Source organism: Cherax quadricarinatus, chromosome 48 (assembly GCF_038502225.1).
Source record: "Cherax quadricarinatus isolate ZL_2023a chromosome 48, ASM3850222v1, whole genome shotgun sequence".
Lineage (NCBI taxonomy): Eukaryota > Metazoa > Arthropoda > Malacostraca > Decapoda > Parastacidae > Cherax > Cherax quadricarinatus.
Window position 1 is genome coordinate 160,001 of NC_091339.1, and position 25,403 is coordinate 185,403.

The following is a 25,403-nucleotide window of genomic DNA, read 5'->3' on the forward strand; positions in this document are numbered from 1 at the left end:
ACCTCTAACGCCCCACCAATCCTCACCCTCCTCTGACCCATATACAAGAACCAGGAAAACAGGAACCTGAGAATTGAAACTGTAACAGAAAGGAAATTAAAAGTATAGTACACAAATGCAGTAGCACGAGTTAAAAATATATAATAATAATGTTTTTATTTCTACAAGTACAGGTACAAGGTATCCAGGCCTAGCTGACATCAGTGACATGCTACTGTATAGAAAACCGCTTGTTATGCAGAACATTTCTGGGCAAATTAGGTGTATTTTGTCCCAGGATGCGACCCACACTAGTCAACTAACACCCAGGTACCCATTTTACTGATGGGTGATCATGGACACCCATGTAAGGAAACACTCACAATGTTTCCACACTTTGCCGGGAATCGAACCCGGACCCCCCACCGTGTGAAGCGAGAGCTTTTGTCACCAGGCCACGCGCCACTGTAATGGGAATGAACGAATAGCGGAGGCATCTTCAGACATTATAGCACTCACAGAGACATAGTTCACAGATATGTTAACCGACGTGAATTTCTCAGTTGGATATCATATGAGGAAGGACGGAGGGAAAAGAGGAGGTGGAAGAGTGGCACTTCTTTCCAGCAGCCACTGGAGTTTTGAGATGAAAGAAATAAACGAGGAAACAGATGACTACAAAATAGGTACACTCAAGACAGGGGGTCCTAAGGTGGTTAGAGTAGTGATGTAAATCTTGCGTTTTAAACAGGAGGAGACTAAGAGAAGAAAACAATGATAACAGAGCGATGGTGGGTACAGCAGCAAAGTTGACCAGAAGAGCTCACAGGAGTAGTGAAAGCCTACTGATCACGAGAGACTTTAACCACAAGGAAATAAACCATTAGAACCTAATAGGAAGGAAACAACGAGTGATTGTCCGAGTTGGATTCAACATTAATATTTCTTGTATACGTGAATGACATAGCAGGTGGATAGAGTCAGAAGTAGTTATTAACGCAGATGATGTGAAACTAAAGAGGGAAAAAACAAACAAGTAAGAACCAGGAATAACTGCAAATTGATCTGGACAGGCTGCAGGTCTGGTCTGACAAGTGGCTACTGGAATTTAGCCCCAGCAAGTGCAAAAGACAAAGCTTGGTGTGTAGGCTAGAGGGGCAAAGGCTGCAAACCTCAATCAAGGGTCAGATGTACCTCACTCTGAGTACTGTACCTAGCACATCGCCTATGGAGCACATCAACCATAATAACTGACACCAGCTGACACCCAAACAGCTTCTGACATCTACACAGCAGGTAACACACACAGATGCTGACACCCACACAGTAGATGACACCCACACTGATGCTTCAGCTGCTGACACCACACTGATGCTGAGACACAACTGACACCCACACAGCAGGTGACACCCACAATGATGCTGACACACGCACAGCTGAAACCAACACAGCTGACATTCACACAGCTAACACCTACACAGCTGACATTCACACAGCTAACACCTACACAGCTGACATTCACACAGCTAACACCTACACAGCTGACATTCACACAGCTAACACCTACACAGCAGGTAACACGCACATAGGTTCTGAAACCCACACTGATGTTGACGCCACACGGCTGCTGACACCCACGCAAAACAATTACAGAGTACAGCTCACCAACGAAAAACAAGAGGAACAGTCAATGAGCGTAAGAGGACAAAGGTTAATTAACTTAATTACTGCAAAGGTTAATGGGAATAACTGAATAACAACAACAACAACAATAATAACAATAGTAATAATAATAATAATAATAATTATTATTATTAGGTTTTTTCATCCAGGTTTGTCGGTTGACAGCCGTTAAACCTCGAAGAAGCCTGGATGAAACCTTCCTGTTTCAGTTGCATGTATGTAGCAACGTGCTGATGTTGCATTTATGCAACATTATGTCCATTTTGCATTTATGTAGCAGTACGATCAGGTCACATTGCGTAGCAACATATTTAAGAAGCATTATGAGTGAGGGAAGGCAATAGACCTCTATGTTGCATCTGGTGGTTAATAGAATCTGGAGTATACCTGAAGAGGGTTTCGGGGGTCAACGCCCCCGCGGCTCGGTCTGAGACCAGGCCTCGTGGTGGATCAGGGTCTGATCAACCAGGGTGTTACTGCTGGCCGCACGCAAACTAACGTACGAACCACAGCCCGGCTGGTCAGGTACTGGCTTTAGGTGCCTGTCCAGCGCCTTCTTAAAGACAGCCAGGAGTCTATTGGTAAATCCCCTTATGTATGCTGGGAGACAGTTGAACAGTCTTGGGCCCCGGACACCTATTATGTTGTCTCTCAGTGTACTCGTTGCTCTCCTGCTTTTCAATGGGAAAATGTTGCGTCTCCTGCCGAGTCTTTTGCTTTCATAGGGAGTGATTTTCATGTGCATGCTTGGTACTAAACCCTCTAGGATTTTCCAAGTATATATTATCATGCATCTCTCTCGCCTGCGTTCCAGGGAATACAAATCAAGGGACTTCAACCGTTCCCAGTAATTTAGTGCCTTATTGTACTTATGTATGCCGTGAAAGTTCTTTGTACACTCTCCAGGTCAGCAATTTCGTGGAGATTTTTTGTTTAATGTCAGCCATATGAACCCAAATGAAAAACAGTGATCTTGGATCTCTCGAAAAGAAGGTTAGGTTAGACTAGGTTAGGTTAGGTTAGGATAAGTTAGATAAGGTTTGTCAGAAAACACAACAAGTGTTTCCTGACACAGGTCACAGTCATATGATGGACCCTCACCTGGAGGTTTTGGTCATCTGACCGAGGCCTTCCACTGGCTGATTGCCGGTCCATCCCTTTATAAATTTTGATTATGATTCTCGACAAGAAGGTTATTTAGATATGATTTATAGCAAAAAACTTAAGCTATAAATGTGATGCAACAAACTTATTGAAAAAATCTCAGATATTAAAAGAACAAAATAAAAATACACGAAGTGTCTTGTAACATTAATTGATAATAGTACACAACGGAGAATTTTAATGTAAATAAAAAGAAAAAATGAACCAATAACATAGTGTAAAATGGAATAAAGAAAGAAGTGTAAAATGGAATAAAGAAAGATGTTAAAACCAGTATAGAAGGCACCCTCATTCCAGAACTTTTAAATTATTAAAATACGAAAAATAAAGAAGAAAAAATACACTACAATAATAAGTAAGGAAGAGAGATCGAAAAGCGGATTGTGAAGAATAAATCAAAATGAAAGCAAATTTTTCATGTAAAAAAAGTTAATTATTCAATATGAATGATAAATGAGGATAATTAAATTGGGTGATTCAGAATAAGAAAAAGTGAAAGATGCATTAAATATAGAGTTTAAAACTGTGTTCACAAATGAAAAGAAATTCTATTATTAAATCTTTGGCTTCCAACTGCCGACTGAAATGGATGTCATTGAAATAATTAAAGAAAGTCCATAAAGCATAAAAACACATCTATAAGAATAAAACAGTTACACCAGATGGTATATCACCTCGGGTGGAGGAACTTAATTATCCGCTTTCGATTGTTGTTTTGACTTCTATGGAAAAAGAGTTAATTGTCAGGTAAATGGTAAACGAGAACACCGATCTAGTAATTTTGAGGTGATGGAGAAGGACCTTGAACTGTAAATCAACCTCGCTATTTACTGTGATAGCAAAATTATTAAATAAGATGCTACAAATAAAAAGTGTATTGAACACCCGGAGAGAAGTAAACTGTTTAATAACAATTTGACTTTGGTCAGGAAGATTTGTTATTTTTATGTTTTTTTATGTTGGATGGCAAGAATTCGATTGTAAGTGCTCGGTGTGGGGAAAAAATCAGACTAGGGAAGAAAGGGGAGTAGGAATATTTGTAAGAGGAACAGAGTAAGGAATCTGAAATCCAAAACACACACAGTACAGAAATTTTATTATTAAGAATCCGAAGGAAAGACGAGAAATTCGAAATAATTAATACAACTCGCCGTTGAATAATACATGGGAGAGGGAAGAGTTCGATCAAGTATATGTGGCATTACATACCAAGGGGAATTTTTGTTTTCAATTTTTAAGAAATTTTTTTTAAAGAACTTTTTAAAATAACTCATTTTAAATTTTTTTTTAAAGAGGCCTGGAGCGACGAAGTTATTGTTTTGGAGACTTTAGCTACATATATATATATATATATATATATATATATATATATATATATATATATATATATATATATATATATATATATATATATATATATATATATATATATGTATATATATATATTGGAACTACAAGTAAATAGCAACAAAATTCCTAAATAATAATTTATGTTCTTAAATATGACAAACAAAAAGTCATAAGAAAGGAAAATATAGTGTTAAAGGAGAGTATTTTAAAGGTCAATGGAATATAATGTTACAACATTAGTGATCTGTGTAACATCTTCCTTTAGTGGAAAAGTGTATAGCATAAACAGTGTTTATTAAGTGATAGTGAGAAGGCAACACTTCCAGCTCGTCGGCCACTGCCGCCCTCACTACCCACCCCGCTGTAAACACCACCACCCACGATACTCCACCCCACCCACGATACCACCACCCCACCCACGATACCACCACCCACTCTCTCTCTCCTGTGAACTTCATTGCAAACCTACAACGCCTCCTCTGGGATGACTTCACATCGCAAAATAGCAAGAATATCTACGCTATCTGGCTATTGTCCCAGTAGTTACTGCAGTGTTTGTGGGTATACCACAAGGGACAAAATTCTTCTTAGATGTAAGGAACCTACTTGTTCCAATTACTGCCACACAGATTGCATTCCAGAAGAAGAATTTTGTTGCAGCCAGGTTGAAAATTTCAGAAAATTGAAGGATATCCATAATCCTGTGGTATATGTGGATACAAGCCTGGAGCTACAGGAGGAAGGTTCAGAAGTCCTACCTCAGGGACTTCTGTCCAAAGATCAAGACTGCCCTCTTGGGCTGTGTTGTAAAGTTGCAGCTAAGATAATCCACCACAGGGAAGCACTTCATAAGCTCCTCAAATCATTAGATAACCTCCAAGCTATTGTAGAAGTTCAGTGCAAGCCTACATCAAGTGACGTAAGCTGCTCAGCTGATGGTGACACTATTGACAAAGACTGGAAGTCCCACACTGAGCTTAACTCAGAGGTAAATAACTGGTGGAATTCTGTCATCGCTAAGGTCCCACAGACTGACAGAGTTCAAAACACTACCTTTGGGAATTCTAACACAATTCCTCTGACCACCACAGAGGGAACAAATCCTCTTCCCAGCAACGAAGGAAGCCTTGGATCTGTTAATTCTCCTACACCTGACATCTCTGCTTCAGCCACTGCCAGTCCACTTGACAGTGCACATACCATCTCTGATCCTACACCTGTCAGCACACGTGCCGACACTATTCCAGAATCTGGCAGCAGTGCTTCATCACCAAGTTCTGAGTCAGGAGTTTCTCCACCAGAGATTGGTGCAGTTAATAATCAGGGAACTATCACTTCACCTGATCACCTACTGCGCCAAAGTACGAACAGCAGGGACACATCTGTCAGAAATGGTAGAAGACGGGGCAGAGGACGTGGAAGAAGACGTGGAGGAGGAAGACATCTACAGCCGTCTCACCCTCCACTAACACCGTTCCAGCGGCAGAACCTGAGGACAAATCTGCAAAACACAGGAGGTGCAACAAATCATAGTCCACCCTCCCAGGCACCTAGGCTGTGCTCTCGCTGTCACCGGAAGGGGCACACCGCCAACAACTGCCTGTGAGATACCAGGTGCAATTACTGCTACAAGAAAGGACATCAGGAGGACCAGTGCCGGAAGAAAAAGAAACTTGACAGACAGGACCACCTGTTTAGAGACCTGTTCTCAGAACAAACCAGCAGGATCTCTGAATTGGTGAACACTCTCACACGTCACCCACTCAGCTACTCCTATCCCAGCACAGCAGGTGGTATTGTGCCTTACTCAAGACCACAGACCTACATCCCTGCAGCTGCCTCAGTACCCTACCTCTCTCAAGGGCAGGCATCTTACATGCCCTACACACCCACCACCTCAAGCTGACCACATCATGAGGAGCCAGTCTATCAGCATCCTGTCGGCCAACATTAGAGTTTTCATTACTAATATTGGAGAGTTCACACATAGTTTTGTGAACACTCGACATCCCGACATGATAGCTGTTGTTGAAACATTTTTGGATGACAGGACTCCGGAAAATTTTGCAAGAATTGCTTGCTACACCTCATGGATGAGAAGAGACAGGCAAGGGCAAAGAGGAGGTGTTGCTGTGTGCTTCTCTAAAAGTGTTCATGCCCAGCACATTGATGTTGCCACCCCTACACATCTTGAAATGATGTTCTTCAAGCTATGCATAAACACTAGCACCTCTGTACTAGCATGGAAAATATTGACTCCCTTCTGCTACAACACAACTGTCAACATATCATAATTGTTGGTGACCTCAACCAACACCTTATACAGAGGGACTTTGATGACCTTCTTGCAGTATTTGACATGAGAACTTTGTTGATTTCCCTACTCACATCTCTGGCTCCTCCCTTGACCCAGTAGTGAGTGATCTGGCAGAAGGCATAGTCACTTGTCAACCCCTCGGCTACGTTGGATCGTCTGACCACAAGGCTGTTTTTACGACACTTAAGATCCCAACAGAACGAGGTGAGGAGTCCACACGCAGAACCTGGTTATGGGAAAGAGGTAATTGGCCACCCCTTTGCTCTGACCTCGCCACCACCGACTGGAATGCTCTTCTCCAGGGGGATGTTGACAACCAAGTGAAAGCCTTCACTGGACACATCCTTAATCTACAACAAGAACACATTCCTCACCGGCAATATGTGACAAAGCCTTGGTTTGGCTTTCGTTGTAGAGAGGCTGCTACTGCTAAGTACAAAGCATGGCGAAGGTATAAGAGACATCCTACCACCTATAACAGGAACTCGCACAGGCAAGCCTGTAGGCATATGGGGTGACGTTCAAAAGTTGGCCATTGCTAAATGGGAGGTGGACACTAAAAGACAGTTAGCATCAGGTAGGGTAGGCTCCAAAACCTGGTGGTCCCTGGTCAAGGACAGACAAGGTTATCTGCCTGATGAACTCATTCCACCTCTAAATCGACAGGATGGGACCACCTCTACTACTAGTCAAGAGAAGGCGGACCTCTTTGCTGAACACTTTGCTACCAAAATGCAAGTTCCTGATCAGCAAGGGACCCTCCTTGGCTAGCTGCAAGAACTGAGTCAAAACTGTCAGTGGTGACAATAAGGTAGGAGTAGGTGCATTTCTTTCTTAAATTGCTTGACCAAGAAAAGGCTGTGGGCCCAGACAAGTTGAGCCCAAGATTGCTGAGATGTGCAGACCAGCCAGCAGCACCTCTAACTCGCATCTTTCAGCACTGCCTATGCAAATGTAGTCCCTGTTCACAAAAAGAAGAGCAGAGCAGAAATCAGCAACTACAGACCAGTGTCACTCCTGTCAATCACTGGTAAGATCCTTGAGACAATAATCTCAAGACAAATGACAGAGTTTTTTGACTATCATTCACTACTTTGTGATCGTCAATATGGCTTCAGGAAAGGTTACTCTGCTGCTGATCTGGCACCAAGGCCTCTTAGCAAAACTTCAAGCACTGGGAACTGCAGGCTCTACATTATGTCTCTTCGGTGATTACCTTCATGGTAGATCTCTAAGTGTAGTTCTCAGTGGAATGGAATCAGCAAGACATCCTATTGGGGTAAGTGTTCCACAAGGAAGCGTACTGGGACCATTGTTATGGAATGTCTACTTCAACGACCTTCTTCATCTCATCCCAGAATCACATGCATATGCAGACGACTGTACACTGACATTCACTTATCCAAGAGAAGAAATGCCAGCTCCTCTAAGCTACATCAATCACCAGCTGAGAGCTATATCAGCTTGGGGAAATAGATATCAAGTAACATTTGCACCTGAGAAAACGCAAATGATCGTCTCTAGGCACCATGTTGGTAATGCTGGTGCAGTAGTAAGGATGAATGGAAGGATGTTGGCACCTGGAGAAGAAGTTGATATCCTTGGGGTGAAATTTGACTCCAAACTAACCATGAAGAACCATGTTGTAAATCTTGCAAACAAGGCAGCCAGGAAGCTTACAGCACTTCGCTGTATCTCGCATCTGCTTGACAGTAGGGGTTGCAAGATTCTGTACGAGGCACAAGTACGCTCACACCTTGAGTATGCTCCACTTTCTTGGTTTGCCTGCCCCCCCTCTCATCTGCGACTGCTTGACAGAGTAGAGAACAGAGCAAGACGTCTCATCTCTCGCCTGGACCCATCAAGGATAGATCTGTCATGTCAGCAAAGCCTTCAACATAGGAGGGATGTGGGTGGCCTTACTGTTATGTACAAGGCCAATATTGTCAAAGTACCACACTTGGATCCACTTCGAGGACAGCGTGAAACAAGCTTTTATGCCACAAGACGGGCAGAAAGCAGCAACTTCACTCTGGCTGTACCCTTCTCCAGAACATCACTCCATCTGAGATCCTATATACCCAGGATGACTCGAGTATGGAACACATTCATACAGCATAATGATGTCAACGAGATAAAGTCAGTTGATCAAATGAAAATGCTGGCCCACAGATGGCTCCAACTTCATCCTGTTTCCTACTTGTATGTCTCATAACAATAACAATGCTTTCAAATGAGCTGATGTAGGTAACAGCTCTTAGCTTGCCAATAAAGTTAGGAATCCTTAACCTGTAAATAGCTTGTCAATAAAGCTAGGGATCCTTAACCTTGTCGAACCCTGTGTAAAAAAAAAAAAAAAAAAAAAAAAAAAAAGAGACAGATGTCAGTAATTTCTGCGAAGAGTTCGGTAACCTATATGAAAATGTAATCAACAATTTGAATATGAAAAGCTAAGAAATAAAGAATGATTTAATGGAAGGCGCTTGAGTAAGTTTAATCAGGTATACACAAATACAGTTACATAGATTATCATACATAGCAGCATATGTGTTGAGAACCTAGGATAACCCAAAAAAGTCAGACAGAGGGACTTAATTCCATTGGGGTCTTTTCAGTGAAAAATAAAAAAAAAATGGAAGTAAAACCGATATTGGAAACGAGCCAGTCATGAAACTTACAGGAGATTCAGACAGGTCAGAAATTAATTTACAAACCTAAGAGAAGAGGAGGAAAGAAACTTTGAAAAAGAAATAGTGGAAGAAAACAAATTAAAATGGAATCTCTTATTAAACCTTGTGAAAAGTAAACTAAATATCTGAGACAAACGTTTAGAAAAAAAGACAGTGATGAATTTACTAAAGCTGGCGAAGAATTGCATGACGTTTTAAATAAAAAAAAAAAAACTTAGTGTGTATAAAAGATGATATTTTTAAATGTAAGAAATTTGAAAAAGAAAATGAAAAAGAAGATATTGAAATAAGTAAACAAGAATTAAGGAAATTACTTCTGGATACTGACAAGAGGAAAGGAATAGGATCAAAGAGGATGGATAAAGGTGTGAAAATATTGTGCAGAAGTTACACTATCATCTTTGATTTTGTTTTTTTAGGATTTGGCTACAAAAAGGTAAACTGGAAGACAGATGGGAGATGACACATATTATGCCAGTATTAAAAAAAAAGACAGGCCAGTATCGCTGATGTGTTGTAAAAAAAATATTGGAAAAAATCATTTGAGAAAAGTGGATAAAATATTTGGAAATCAAAAACTTATTAACGAATAAACAATTCGGTTTCTGATCTGAAATTTCATGTATACCAAATGTATTAATCTATTACGAGCCACGAAAATTGTCCTAGAAAATTGTCATGAAAACCAAATTTGAAAATGTCGAAATACAGGAAAATTTAAGAACTTTGACAAGTAATGCTAGGAGGAAAATAACATACTCGAGGGGAGATGTCACAAGTGGGGTACCACAAGGATCTATACTTGCTCCGTTAAGGTTTTCAGTTTATGAAAATTTTATAAATGACTCACTAGATAGAATATTATACTATGTGATTAAGTGTGTGGATGTTGCCAAAAAAAATTTTAGGCAAAATAATAATAATAATAATAATAAAAAACTAGATCACTACCGGATGAGTTGGATGAATTGAGCATATGACGTGATAGATGGATGATGGAATTTGATGTCGATAAATGCTACGAAATGAAAATAGAAAAAAAGACATCATTCCACATGAATCTGGACTGTATAATATGATAATGGTATATAGTATCGAAAAGTTGGTAAGACACATGGGCAGTAGTTAGGGATCTTTATTCCGATGCCTAAATGCTGCACTTGTGTCTTACTTATCAGTTTGTAACAAATTGTTGAAAGTATCAAAGAAACGAGTCCAGAAGTTACTGACAGAATACTGTCCCCGGATAATAAAAAGAACCTCTTATGGTATACTCAGAAATATCAAACATTTTTTACAAAATATGTTAAGAAAGGCTTAGAACAGGCAGCAGTTGTGTGCTTTCCACACTTACAAAAACATGTTGCAAAGTTAGAAAATGTCCAAAAATCTATATAATGGCTGCAAGATTTGAAAAAAAAAAGAAAAACATAAGTTATGGTGAAAGGTTAACACTACAGATGACAACGCTGCTGAGAGAGGAAAAGAGGAGACATGATAACCACATGCAAGGTTACAAAAGGACACGAAAGAATAGACGACAAAGATTTATTAGTGCCTTCAACTGGGACAACAAGAGAGCATAGTGTTAAATTAAGGAAAAAGTGGAGTTCAAGATATTAAATATATAATGAATTACAAGAGGAAGTAACAAGCGCTACCACCACAGGAATTTGTAAGAAGTTATATGATGAAAATATTACTGAAGAAAAGATACCATGATTATAGCTCTGCTTCTGTAGCTTCGAACAAGAAAATTCTTGTTTACAAATAATCACACACACACTTATGTACACAAACCCTTACCACCACTGTAAAGGCTGATCCTATCCATCCTCTGCCACATATACTCCCAACTTCTCTCTCTCTCTCTCTCTCTCTCTCTCTCTCTCTCTCTCTCACTCTCTCTCTCTCTTTCCATCTTTCATCTTCCTTCTTCTCTTCTTCCCCCTCTTTCTCCCTCCTCTTCCCCCTTGCTTTTCCCTCATTTCTTTTCCCCCTCTCTCCTTGTACCCCCTCTAACCTTCCCCCATCTCTCTCCCTCTCTGCCACTGTTCCCCCTCCCACTCTTTATCCCTCCTCCCCTCCCTACATCACTCCCCCTCCCTACAACAAACACCCCTCTCCATACACACACTTACTCCCGAAAATACATAAGCTCTTCTTTCCGTGGTAAAAAAAAAAAAAAGGTTACCAAAGAGCAGGACGGAGACCCAGGGGATTGGTGGATGAACCTGGAAGGGAAGATTGAGTGGCAGAGCTCACGAAAATGGAGGAAGGGTGGGGAAGGAAGCTAGAAGAGCTCAGCAAGAAAATGGAGGAGAGTATAGCTGCAGAGAGCAGGAAACAGGAGCTACAGGCCATAGCAGCAGAAGCTAAGATACAGAGCCTAAAGAAACAAAAGACAGTACAGCCATGACATCAGGAACTGCTGCATCAGTCATAAACGAGGGGAATCTAGGGAGCATAGGAGTATACATTATGTGAAGACCCTATCAGGCCCATGTGGGGCCCGGAAAAAGATGAGTACATCAAGAATAAATGAGGGGACTAAAGACAATGAGAGAGCTAAGATATGCAGAGGCTCTAAAAGACAACTGCAGTGCCCAGAAACAACTGAGCAGGAAAAAAGACAAACCACTGAGCACAGGGGCATCAGCTAGGGAAGAGATTGAAGGAAGAAATGCTTCAATGGACGGAGCTAAATCATCTCAGGGGATGAAAGGGAAATACAGTGGAAAGATAAGAGGAGGAGGTCAGTTTTTGTCTATGGACTCCAAGAAGTTAAAGGGGAAACTTATGAAGAAAGAAAACAGGAGGACAAAAAAGTGAATGAAAGTATTGCGAAAGCAGTAGGAGAGGACGACATGACCCAGTTGACAAATTTTCGGAGAATTGGGTGGTTTGCAAGAGGAAACATCGGCCAGTCAAAGTGATTTTCAAGGCAGAATCAGCTCGAAACAGGATCCTGCAGGAGAAAACATGACTAATGGACAAACCGGACTACCGGAGAGTGTACCTCAACCAAGACAGAACACAAGAAGAAAGGAGGATGGTGAAAGAGAGGGTACAAAGATACAAGGAGGAAAGAGAGGCAATGACGGAGATTAGCAGGAGAACCCAGACCCAGGTGGAAGAGCAAACACAACCTCCTCCAGGACCACCAACAGAAGGAATCCAACCAGAGTAACCCCAATGCAACCAAACTATCTAAACCAAAACCCACACACTGTATTCTCTACTCCCAATGCCCTCATCACAAACCCCACCCCCACAACCCCCAGGGTTCCTGCTCCCCCAACCCCACCATTCTCCCCAGACCACAGTTTTAGAAAAGAAGTTGAAGGTTTGGTATACAAACACAGGTGGAATAACAAATAAATGTGAGGAGGGGTATGAACGAATCAATGAGACATCCCTAGACATCATAGCAGTCACAGAAACGAAACTCACTAGGACTATAACAGATGCAATCTTCCCACCCAGATGTCAGATCCTGAGTAAATATAGAAGGAACAGAGGGGAGGAGGGGCTGCACTGCTCATTAAAAACCAATGCGGATTTGAAGAAATGGAAGGAATGAATGAAACTGAAGAAAGAGGTTACATAGTACGTACAATTCAGTCTGGGGAACATAAAATAGTCATTGCAGTGATGTATAACCCACCACAGAACTGCAGGAGGCCACGAGAGGAATATGAAGAGAGCAACAGAGCAATGGTGGAAACACTAGCTGAGGTGGCCAGAAGGGCTCACTCGAGCAGAGCAAAGTTACTGGTTATGAGCGATTTCAACCAAAAGGGGATTGATTGGGAAAACCTGGAGCCACATGGGGGTCCCAAAACATGGAGAGCCAAGATGATGGATGTGGTACTGGAAAACCTCATGCATCAACATGTTAGGGACACTACCAGAGAGAGAGGGGAGGATGAACCAGCAAGACTGGACCTCGTGTTCACCCTGAGTAGCTCGGACATTGAGGACATCACATATGAAAGGCCCCTTGGAGCCAGTGATCACGTGGTTCTGAGCTTTGAATACATAGTAGAGTTACAAGTGGAGAGGGTAACAGGAGTAGAATGGGAAAAGCCAAACTACAAAAGAAAGGACTACACAGGAATGAGGAACTTCCTGCAGGAAGTTCAGTGGGAAAGAGAATTGGTAGGAAAGTCAGTAAACGAAATGATGGACTATGTAACAACAAAATGCAAGGAGGCAGAGGAAAGGTTTGTTCCCAAGGGCAACAGAAATAATGGGAAGACCAGAACGAGCCCTTGGTTTACCCGAAGGTGTAGGGAGGCAAAAACTAAGTGCACTAGAGAATGGAAAAAGTACAGAAGGCAAAGGACCCAGGAAAATAGATCAGTCGAAGAGCCAGAAACGAGTATGCACAGATAAGGAGGGAGGCCCAGCGACAGTACGAAAACAACGTAACATCGAAAGTCAAGTCTGACCCGAAACTGCTGTATAGCCACATCAGGAGGAAGACAACAGTTAAGGACCAGGTAATCAGGCTGAGGAAAGAAGGTTGGGAGCTCACAAGAAACGACCAAGTATGCGAGGAGCTCAACACGAGATTTAAGGAAGAATTTACAGTGGAGACAGAAAGGACTCTGGGAAGACAGAACAGTGGGGTACACCAACAAGGATATACCAACAAGTGTTGGATGAAATGCACACTACCGAGGAGGTGAAGAAGCTCCTAAGTGACCTTGATATCTCAAAGGCGGTGGGACCGGACATCTCTCCGTGGGTCCTTAGAGAGAGCAGAGATGCTGTGTGTGCCACTAACCACAATTTTCAACACATTCCTTGAAACTGGGCAACTACCTGAGGTATGGAAGACAGCAAATGTAGTCCCCATTTTTAAGAAAGGAGACAGAAACGAGGCACTAAACTATAGACCAGTGTCACTGACATGTACAGTATGCAAACTCATGGAGAAGATTATTAGGAGGAGAGTGGTGGAGCACCTGGAACCTGGAACGGAACAAGATTATAAACAACCAGCACGGATTCATGGAAGGCAAATCCTGTGTCACAAACCTACTGGAGTTTTATGACAAGGTAACAGAAGTAAGACATGAGAGAGAGGTGGGTTGATTGCATTTTCTTGGATTGCAAGAAGACTTTTGACACAGTTCCTCTCAAGAGATTAGTGCAGAAGCTAGAAGATCAGGCACGTTTAACAGGAAGGGCACTGCAATGGATCAGAGAATACCTGACAGGGAGGCAACAAGGAGTCATGGTACGTGATGAGGTATCACAGTGGGCGCCCGTGACGAGTGGGGTCCCACAGGGGTCTGTCCTAGGACCAGTGCTATTTTTAGTATATGTGAATGACATGACGGAAGGGATAGACTCAGAAGTGTCCCTGTTTGCAGATGATGTGAAGCTAATGAGGAAAATTAAATCAGATGAGGATCAGGCAGGACTACAGAGAGACCTGGACAGGCTGGACATGTGGTCCAGCAACTGGCTCCTCGAATTTAACCCCGCCAAATGCAAAGTCATGAAGATTGTGGGAAGGGCAAAGAAGACTGCAAACAGAGTATAGGCTAGGTGACCAAAGACTGCAAACCTCGCTTAAGGAGATAGATCTTAGGGCAAGTATAATACCAAGCACTTCTCCGGAAGCACACATCAACCAGATAACTGCTGCAGCATATGGGCGCCTGGCAAACCTGAGAATAGCATTCCGATACCTCAGTAAGGAATCGTTCAAGACTCTGTACACCGTGTACGTCAGGCCCATACTGGAGTATGCAGCACCAGTTTGGAACCCACACCTGGTCAAGCACGTCAAGAAATTAGAGAAAGTGCAAAGGTTTGCAACAAGGCTAGTTCCAGAGCTAAGGGAAATGTCCTACGAAGAAAGGTTAAGGGAAATCGGCCTGACGACACTGGAGGACAGGAGGGTTAGGGGAGACATGATAACGACATACAAAATACTGCGAGGAATAGATAAGGTGGACAGAGACAGGATGTTCCAGAGATGGGACACAGAAACAAGGGGTCACAATTGGAAGTTGAAGACTCAGATGAGTCAAAGGGATGTTAGGAAGTATTTCTTCAGTCATAGAGTAGTCAAGAAGTTGAATATTCTACCAAGTGATGTAGTGGAGGCAGGAATCATACATAGCTTTAAGACGAGGTATGATAAAACTCATGGAGCAGGGAGAGAGAGAGGACCTAGTAACGATCTGTGACGAGGCGGGGCGAGGAGCTGCATCTCGACCCCTGCAACCACAATTAGGTGAGTACACACACACACCAAATCTGACCCGAAGCTGTTGTACAGCCACATCAGGAGGAAAACAACAGTCAAGGACCAGGTAATCAGGCTGCGATGTATGTGAGGAGCACAACATGAGATTCAAAGAAGTGTTCACAGAGGAGATAGTAGGGACTCCAGAAAGACGGAGAGGTGGGGTACACCATCAAGTGTTGGACACAATACATACAACCAACGAAGAAGTGAAGAGGCTACCAAGCAAGCTAGATACCTCAAAGGTGATGGGGCCGGATAACATCACTCCATGGGACCTGAGAGAGGGAGCACAGGCGCTATGTGTACTACTAACAACAATCTTTAACACATCTATCGAAACAGGGCGACTACCTGAGGTATGGAAGACAGAAAATGTAGTCCCAATTTCTAGAAAAGGAGACAGACACGAAGCTTTAAACTACAGAGCAGTGTCACTGACATGTATATTTTGCAAAGTCATGGAGAAGGTTATCTGGAGAAGAGTGGTGGAACACCTAGAAAGGAATGAGCTCTTCAACGACAGCCAGCATGGTTTCAGGGACGGGAAATCCTGTGTCACAAACGGAAGGAATAGGCTCAGAAGTGTCCCTGTTTGCAGATGATGTGAAGTTGATGAGAAGAATTAAATCGGACGAGAACCAGACAGATCTACAAAGGGAGCTGGACAAGCTGCAGGCCTAGTTCAGCAACTGGCTCCTGGAGTTCAACCCCACCGAGTGCAAAGTCATGAAGATTGGGGAAGGGGAAAGAAGACCGAAGACGGAGTACAGTCTAGGAGGCCAGAGACTACAAACCTCACTCAAGGAAAAGGATTTTGGAGTGAGTATAACACCGGGCACATCAACCAAATAACTACTTAAGCATACGGGCGCCTAGCAAACCTGTGAATAGCATTCCGACATCGCAGTGAAGAATCGTTCAGGACCCAGTACACTGTGTACGTTAAGCCTATATTGGAGTATGCAGCACCAGTTTGGAATTCACACCTAGCCAAGCACGTAAGGAAGCTAGAGAAAGTGCAAAGGTTTGCAACAAGACTAGTCTCGGAGCTAAGGGGCATGTCCTACGAGGAGAGGTAAAGGGAAATCGACCTGACGACACTGGAGGACAGGGGAGACTTGGGGGATATAATAACGAAATGTAAAATACTGAGAGGAATCGACAGGGTGGATAGAGACAGGATGTTCCAGAGATGGGACACAGCAACGAGGGGTCACATTTGGAAGTTGAAGACTCAGATGAATCACACAGATGTTAGGAAGTATTTCTTTAGTCACAATGTTGCCAGGAAGTGGAATAGTCTGGTAAGTGATGTAGTGGAGGCAGGATCCATATATAGCTTTAAGAAGAGGTATGATGAAGCTCATGGAGCAAGAAGAGTGACCCAGTAGCTGCCAGTGAAGAGGCGGGGCTGTGACTCGACACCTGCAACCACAACTAGGTGAGTACCCACACACACACATGCACAAACACGCTCACACACACACACACACACACACACACACACACACACACACACACACACACACACACACACACACACACACAGACACACACACACACACATACACACACACATACACACACACACACACACACACATATGCAATATCATCCGAGTTGGAGAAGGTGAGGGCATACCGGACACAGTACAGCACTGACAAGAAGTAGCTGTAACTTTCTACTGTCAAGGAGCCTTGGGTAAATATAACGACTTTCATGTATCCAAAATACCCATAACAACAACAACAAAGATTCTAAGTTTTGTATACGACATATGTTAGGCTAATCACAGAGCTTGCACACCCAGCATGGAGGTCATACCAGGTGAATCACCAGAAGCAAATACATATCCATAAGTTTGCAACCAAACTAATACCAGAACTAAAAGAAATGCACTTTGAGACTGTTAAGGAGCTGAACCTGACGTCCCTTACAGAGAGGGCAAAAGAAATGATTACGATTTACAGTTTTTTTAAGAGATGCTGATAAGGTAGATAAGAATGAAATGCTTTGAAATAATACGATCATCATAAAAACACAAGAATGGAGGTACATATACTGCAGCAGGGCTACTACCCCATTCTTGGTAGGTCCTGGTCAGATCCCATGGTACATCAAGAGAACACAAGTGAGGCTGAATACTTGAATGAATGTTAAGGATGTAAGGAAGTATTTCTTTAATCTCAGTGTAATTGAAAAGTGGAATGACTAAGATGAGGCAGTGGTGGAGACAAATTCAATACATAGTTTCAAGAACAGTTTTGATAAAGAGTAAGAGGCCAGAAATCAGTTTTGCCGATCAGAGCAAGTCTTAGGAGGAACCAGGAGCTGAGCTTTGACCTCTGCAGACACAGTTCATTGATCACAATTCGATAAATCCTGCCCCCATGTTAGACACACACACACACACACACACACACACACACACACACACACACACACACACACACACACACACACACACACACACACACACACACACACCTCATTCCTCATTTCTTATTTCTGACGAAGCAAAACGATCGTCTAGTAATGGCACTGGCCATCGTTCGACCATACGTGAGATGGGACAGTCACCCCTGATAACCCAGCACACCTGAAGGGAAGTGGGGCAGTCACCCCTGATCAACCAATACCCCTTGAACAGTGAGATAGGACCGTCACTGCTGATCACCCAGTACCCCCTAAAGGATCATCAGATGGGATAGCCACCCTTAATCATCCTCACGCTACAACTGAAGGAGAGTCAGACGGGACTGTCACTCCTTGATTATCCAGCACAACCGAAGGAGGGTGAGGTGGGTGACAGTGACCATTGATTACAATACCCAGCACTACCGAAGGAGGGTGAGGTGGGTGACAGTGACCATTGATTACAACACCCAGCACTACTGAAGGAGGGCGAGGTGAGTGGCAGTGACCATTGATTACAACACCCATTACTACTGAAGGAGGGTGAGGTGGGTGACAGTGACCATTGATCACAACACCCAGTACAACCAGCGAACGCACACACACACACACACACACACACACACACACACACACACACACACACACACACACACACACACACACACACACACACACACACACACACACACACACCAGCAAAACACCTCGATCCGTGACGGGTAAACAACGGAGTGTCGGCCACCAGCCTCCCGAACCCTTGATCGAAGTTCTTCTTTAAAAACATCACTTGACACTCTGTTTTCAGGAGTGTTGTGACCTCTCAGGGTTCTCCAGTGGGCTGGGCATGCACTTACGTGTGTTAGCTGCCATGCTGTGTGTGTAGCCGACCGTAGAGGTGAGTAAATCCAGCGAGAAGAACACTCTTAGCGTCACTGTTGCCAAGCAACCCTCCACACACATAGCCTCGTCCTTCGATCCATACGCTCTGAGTAGTCAGATCCAGTGCACCGGCTCGGATGCAAGCTATCATCATTCCCAGAATTAAAACCTCTTTCTTTACACCCTCTTCATCGAAATATTCTTCATTTTATCCTCATTAGAGCATTTCCCGATAAAATCAGTGCTGACACATGCTCACGCCCGGCGGAAAGCGAGTACGAAAAATAGCAATTCAATGCAGCACTTGGGCTTTTCGTTTCTGGAACGTGACGTCATCATGTCTTTCACATCTTTGTTGATGTTTTCTTGTTGGTAACATTGTCGCTGTTCAGGTGTGAAGACTCGGGGATACCAGGAGGGTGTCTTTGCTGGTCCCTGGCAGGTCTTAGAGGGATCTGAGCTAAAATAGAAGAAGAACACATCCTTTTAGCAGGACAGAGTGAGCCGCACGTGCGCAGGCACGCGCAGGCACGCACCCTCCCACGCTATTATTCATATTCACGAGCCGGAGCGCGTAAACTTAAAGGAGTTCGTAAGATATCATGTTAGTGAAAGAGGTGTTAAGATGTTATTGTGTCTCGCACTTACTGTACACGCGCGCATACGCACGCACACACGCGCCCATACGCACGCACACACAGACGCAGATAGACAGACACGCACACACACACTCATGACTCACAGGGATGTTAGGAAATATTTCTTCAGTCATAGAGCCGTCAGGAAGTGGAACAGTTTGGAGAGTGATGTAGTAGAGGCAGGATTCATACATAGCTTTAAAAAGAGGTACAACAAGGCTCATGATACCCAGGTACAACAAGGCTCATTATACCCAGGTACAACAAGGCCCATGATACCCAGATTTTGCACGTGTCTAATTTTTCATCTTGTCAGTATTGTATACCATTCGTGTACAATTTGCCAAACACAACATCATGGAAAATTGGTTCAGAGCACATCTACATAACCTTCTTCACGGCTGCTACTACTATTACTACTACCACGACTAACCCGTCCCTCGGGTATGACCTACTTCCACTGGGAAATCCTGCCTACCAGTGACTATGCCCTCGTCTGCTACCCGTCCCATTTCCGCCTGTCGCCAGTATATAAGAGCCAGCCTTCTTGCCTGTGTTCCAGAATCTTCACGACTACGGTGCGCTTCACACCAACTCCAAGGCAGCTGAGGGACTGATTACCTCATTTTATGTATATAGTTCTTCTGTCTTTCCTTATGTTCTTGAATTTGTATTGATAAAGCCACTGGATGGCAAAACGTCTACAATAATGATACCCAGAACTTGTACATGTCTAATTTTTCATCAAGGCTCAGGGAACAGGGAGAGAGTGGACCTAGTAGCGACCAGTGAAGAGGTGGGGCCAGAAGCTGTGACTCGGCCCTTGCAACCACAGTTAGGTGAGTACGCACACACACACACACACACACACATACACACACACACACACACACACACCAGGCAGGACTTCAAAGAGACCTGGACAGACTGGACACCTGGTCCAGCAAATGGCTTCTCGAATTTAATCCTGCCAAATGCAAAGTCAAGAAGATAGGGGAAGGGCACAGAAGACCACAGACAGAGTATAGGCTAGGTGGCCAAAGACTGCAAACCTCACTCAAGGAGAAAGATCTTGGGGTGAGTATAACACCGAGCATGTCTCCGGAAGCACACATCAATCAGATAACTGCTGCAGCATATGGGCGCCTGGCAAACCTGAGAACAGCATTCCGATACCTTAGTAAGGAATCATTCAAGACACTGTACACCGTGTATGTCAGGCCCATACTGGAGTATGCAGCACCTGTTTGGAACCCGCACTTGATAAAGCACGTCAAGAAACTAGAGAAAGTACAAAGGTTTGCAACAAGGTTAGTTCCAGAGCTAAGGGGAATGTCCTATGAAGAAAGATTAAGGGAAATCGGCCTGACGACACTGGAGGACAGGAGGGTCAGGGGAGACATGATAACGACATATAAAATACTGCGTGGAATAGACAAGGTGGACAAGGACAGGATGTTCCAGGGAGGGGACACAGAAACAAGAGGCCACAATTGGAAGTTGAAGACACAAATGAGTCAGAGAGATAGTAGGAAGTATTTCTTCAGTCATAGAGTTGTAAGGCAGTGGAATAGCCTAGAAAATGACGTAGTGGAGGCAGGAACCATACACAGTTTTAAGACGAGGTTTGATAAAGCTCATGGAGCGGGGAGAGAGAGGGCCTAGTAGCAACCGGTGAAGAGGCGGGGCCAGGAGCTAGGACTCGACCCCTGCAACCACAAATAGGTGAGTACAAATAGGTGAGTACACACACACACACACACACACACACACACACACACACACACACACACACCTATCGAAACAGGACGACTACCGGAAATATGGAAGACAGCAAATGTAGTCCCAATTTTTAAAAAAGGAGACAGGTACGAAGCAATGAACTACAGACCAGCGTCACTGACGTGTATAGTATGCAAGGTCATGTAGAAAATTATCAGGACTAGAGTGGTGGAATACCTCGACAGGAATGAGCTTATCAACGACAGCCAGCACGGTTTCAGGGACGGGAAATCCTGCGTCACAAACCTACTGGAGTTCTATGACAGGGTGACGGCAGTAAGACAAGAGAGAGAGAGGGGTGGGTAGACTGCATTTTCTTGGATTGTAAGAAGGCATTTGACACAGTTCCACACAAGAGATCAGTGCGGAAGCTGGAGGACCAGGCAGGGATAATAGGGAAGGCACTACAGTGAATCAGGGAATACCTGTCAGGAAGACAACAGCGATTCATGGTACGTGGCGAGGTGCCAGAGTGGGCGCCGGTAACGAGCGGGGTGCCGTACGGATCAATCTTTGGACCGTTGTTGTTTCTGGCATTTGTGAACGACATGACAAAAGGAATAGACTTCGAAGTGTTCCTGTTTGCAGATGATGTGTAGTTGATGAGAAGAATTCAATCGGACGAAGACCAGGCAGAACTACAAAGGGATCTGGACAGACTGCAGGGCTGATCCAGAAACTGGCTCCTGGAGTTCAACCCCACCAAGTGCAAAGTCATGAAGACTGGGGAAGGGCAAAGAAGACCACAGACGGAATACAGTCTAGGGGGTCAGAGCCTAAAAACCTCACTCAGGGAAAAGGATCTTGGTGTGAATGTAACACCGGGAACATCTCCTGAAGCGCACTTCATCCAAATAACTGCTACAGTATACGGGCGCCTGGCAAACCTAAGAACAACATTCCGACATTCAAATAAGGAGTCATTCAGGACTCTGTACACTGTGTACGTTATGCTCATATTGGAATATGCAGCACCAGTTTGGAACTCCTCACCTAGCCAAGTATGTAAGGAAACTAGAGAAAGTGCAGAGGTTTGCAGCAAGACTAGTCCCGGAGCTAAGGGGTATGTCCTACGAGGAGAGGTTAAGGGAAATCGACCTCACTACACTGGAAGACAGGAGAGTTGGGGGGGGGATATGATAACGACATATACAATACTGAGAGGTATAGACAAGGTGGACAGACAGGAAGTTCCAGAGATGGGACACAGCAACAAGGGGTCACAGCTGGAAGCTGAAGACTCAGATGAACCACAGGGATGTTAGGAAGTATTTCTTCAGTCACAGAATTGTCAGGAAGTGGAATAGCCTGGGTAGTGATGTAGTGGAGGCAGGTTCCATACATAGCTTTAAGAAGAGGTATGATAAAGCTCACTGAGCCGGAAGAGTGACCGGGTAGCGGCCAGTTGAAGAGGCGGGGCCAGGAGCTGTGAATCGACCCACGCAACCACAACTAGGTGAGTACAGGTAGGTAAGTACACACACACACACACACACACACACACATATGCACAAGCACAAATACGCACGTCAAAAAATTTCGTTTGCAACGAAAGTAATCCCGGAGCTGATGGCAACATACAAATTACTGAATGGAACTGATAGGCTGGAAAGCGACAGAGTGTTTGAGAGACGGGAAACAGGAACACGAGGGCTCAGATGGAAGTTGAAAACACAGATGAGTCACAGGGACATTAGGAAGTATTTCTTCAGCTTCAGGGTAGCCTTGAAGTGGAACAACCTGGAAAATCAAGTGGTAGAGGCAGGATTATTACGATAGGCACGATAAGGCTCTCGAAGTCAAGAATGAACCTAGTAGCGACTTGAGAAGAGGAGGGGCCAGGAGCCGAGATTCAGCCCGTCCAACCGTATATGAGTTAACAGAGGTGAATACGCACACACCCATATACATACGTACATATATTCATACTTACCTAGATACATTCATACATACACATCACCACCCACCCACACACACGTACATACATACACACATACATACACACATACATACATACATACACACATACATACATACATACATACATTCACATATACATCACCACACATATACACAAAATGATTTCTTAGCACACCATCAACCGGAGGTTGTAAATAAGACAAAAACGGCGCTGAAATGATAGAATTTTTGTTTCACAGTGGCAGGACAACGTCATGAGTTACAAAATAATGTAATAAAGACTGAAACTACTGAAAATTCTATAGTAATACACGAGAGATTAACTGCCACAAGATGGACGCTACCACCACTCATGTTTCTCAGTGTATGATATTACCAGCAAGTTATCACTCCTTTACACGCACACGAGCTGTGACTCGAGCCCTGCAAACCACAAATTGGTAAGTACACACACACATACACACACATATACACACACACAGGCCAGGGGCCAGGAGCTCGGACTCGACCCCTGCAGCCTCAACTAGGTGAGTACACACAAGCATACCATTACCCTCTCCCTCCTTCCCTTGTGCTTTCACTAACCTAAACATGAGACCAGTCAGTTCTTTGCACACTACGTACGTCAGCGCATTCCCTATGCAAATGCAGTTCGATCAAGTTTAGATACTTGCCACTAAACTGGTCTTGGAAAATTAGGTTATTAAATAAGTGCTCCGAGGAGGGAAGACCGAACCTCCCTTTAGTAACCGGAGAATATCTCTGACCAGTTATCCTGCGACTGATTCGTCTTATGTGAGCAATAAAATATAACTTCTCAGTGAGCAGCTCTCAGTTTTGACTGAAATTAGAAAATGTAGTAATAGTATCAGATGTGATAGGTATAATACATGTTATAAGAGGGATAATATTAGCAGAGTTATCTCCCAGAGAATACTGAAACGTTGACCCATTAATACCTTTCCACCTTGTAACAGTTTTGTAAATCAGTATTTCGGATCTCCAACATACAGCAGGACAAGCTATCGTTAACGCTCTTAAGATGGGCTTAAGATTATATCAAGGAGGATGTGAAACTACTACAAAGAATTTGAGAGCTTTAATAATCCAAAAAAAATCTAGATATTGTTATTTACAATGGAAATTATATAATTACTGGACTGATAGCTTCCTGCACACATCTCAGTGAGTATCTGGACTTAAATAATATTTAGCATATGTATTGAATCTGTACAGTAATTTATGAGCTTTAGCCGTACCCTTAGGCACATTACTATTTATCATCAGGTACTTACAAGAACTAGCAGTGATTACCTGTACCATATGATACGTTACTGCATATACACAGAGTACTTAATGGTATTACAATAAGTAATAAATGTATATGAAGAGCGTGTGACAGACTCAACACAGAATGTGACTAACAAAGCGAGCAAAGTCCCTAAATAAGCTAACTACTAACATCAGAGAGGCTTACAGCACAGCTTGCATGAACAATGAATGACTAAAGTATAAAGAAGCCGTAAGCTGCTTTGTACTTTATGTTGCTTCTTTGCCATCTGCTTGCAGCGGGCAAGGAAAAGACAGACACACAAAAACCAACCTACCTGGGGAAAACTATATGTCCTCCAAAAAATATCAAATGCCTCCCAAATTACTGAATATGAGTTCAGTAATTTGGGAGGTATTTGTGCACTGACTAAACAGTACACAGATACCAGTCTGAGATAGTTAAATTTAGAGTTAGACTCTGGACCTGAATCATATTGAGTGTCTCATAAAAAAAAAAACAATCACAAATTGTCAGAAAGCACTAATTCTGAATAAATTTCCGGGAACACAGTTCTGGAGGAGACTGAATCCCCAACCAAATTATAACCAACAACAAGTGTAGAGGCGAACACAGCTCCTGCCGTTGCTGTCAGTGACTGGTTTGAGAGAGTGTGAGCTGTGTAGGCTGGATAAATTGTCAACGCCTTGTAGTCTCAGTGGAAATAAGTCACTTTGACTTTTTTTGGGGCTATCCTAGGTAATTTACACATATGTTACTTATGTATGACAGTAACTGTATTTATGTTTACTTGCCCAGACATTGACGGTTTATCCATCATCCACCTGAGCTAGCAACCAAGAGAACTGTCAGTGTGGCTGACATTTTACGCTTACTGAGTTCTCTCCAAGTGAACCCATAGCTCTGTTTTTCATCGGGATATCCTGCACCCTCTGTAAAATCTATTTTTTTTTTATCATATGTACTGATTTCGGTTGGCAGGATAGGTAGTTTTGTGCAGGTAGTTCTGGTAGGAGGGTCA

The 25,403-nt window shown here is 43.3% G+C and overlaps 1 protein-coding gene across 1 annotated transcript in view; it reads right to left on the reverse strand.

Moving 5' to 3' along the window:
- LOC128696123 (uncharacterized) overlaps positions 1-18,840 on the reverse strand; it is a 127,016-nt gene extending 108,176 nt beyond the window's left edge. Inside the window, exon 1 of the mRNA XM_070094790.1 lies at positions 18,727-18,840. Within this exon, the coding sequence (XP_069950891.1) occupies positions 18,727-18,832 (106 nt within the window). The 5' untranslated portion in view covers positions 18,833-18,840. The remainder of the gene's footprint in view (positions 1-18,726) is intronic.
- Between the last annotated feature and the right edge of the window lie 6,563 nt (positions 18,841-25,403).